At 48.8% G+C, this 901-nt stretch overlaps 1 protein-coding gene across 1 annotated transcript in view; it reads left to right on the top strand.

The window, feature by feature from the left end:
- LOC105552827 (leucine-rich repeat-containing protein 37B-like) overlaps positions 1 to 901 on the top strand; it is a 5,899-nt gene that overhangs the window by 2,749 nt on the left and 2,249 nt on the right. Inside the window, exon 2 of the mRNA XM_011998597.1 lies at positions 153 to 848. Coding sequence (XP_011853987.1) covers positions 153 to 848 — 696 coding nt within the window. The remainder of the gene's footprint in view (positions 1 to 152; positions 849 to 901) is intronic.

The following is a 901-nucleotide window of genomic DNA, read 5'->3' as shown; positions in this document are numbered from 1 at the left end:
TCCCTAATGTAGTTGTAGCTCAACCTCCAGAGCATTCAAACCTGACTCAAGCCACAGTTCAACCTTTGGACCTGGGGCTTACCATCACTCCAGAACCCATTACGGAGGTTGGACATTCTACACCTCTGAAGATGACTTTCGTTCCTCCAAAGCAACTTAAGGTGACACTTCCACATCCAGACCAGGTTCAGATTCAGTATTCATACCTGACTCAAGCCACAGTTCAACCTTTGGACCTGGAGTTTACCATCACTCCAGAATCCACGACAGAGGTTGAACTTTCTCCAACCATGCAGGAGACCCCAACTCAGCCTCCTAAGAAAGTTGTACCCCAACTTCGAGTGTATCAAGAGGTAGCAATTCCAACAGTAGCTCTGGATGAAGCTCAGCATCCAATGTCACCCAGCGTCACAGTTCAACCTTTGGACCTGAGACGTACCATCACTCCAGAACCCACTACGGAGGTTGTACCTTCTACAGCCCGGAAGAAGACTCTAGTTCCTCCAGAGCATCCTAAGGTGACACTTCCACATCCAGACCAGGTTCAGACTCAGTATTCACACTTGACTCAAGCCACAGTTCCACCTTTGGATCTGGGGTTTACCAGCACTCCAGAATCCACGACAGAGGTTGAACCTTCTACAGCCCTGACGACTACAGCTCCTCCTCCAGAACACCCTGAGGTGACACTTTCACTTTCAGACAAAGGTCAGGCTCAGCATTCACACCTGACTCAAGCCACATTTCAACCTTTGGACCTGGGACTTACCATCACTTCAGAACCCACTACAGAAGTTGGACATTCTACACCCCTGAAGCTGACTATAGTTCCTTCAAAGCATCCTAAGGTGACACTTCCATATCCAGACCAGGTTCAGACTCAGCATTCACACCTGACTCA

This window comes from Mandrillus leucophaeus, unplaced genomic scaffold (genome assembly GCF_000951045.1).
Source record: "Mandrillus leucophaeus isolate KB7577 unplaced genomic scaffold, Mleu.le_1.0 Scaffold576, whole genome shotgun sequence".
Lineage (NCBI taxonomy): Eukaryota > Metazoa > Chordata > Mammalia > Primates > Cercopithecidae > Mandrillus > Mandrillus leucophaeus.
The sequence above is the reverse complement of the archived record's forward strand: the minus strand, read 5'-3'. Positions and strand labels throughout refer to the sequence as shown.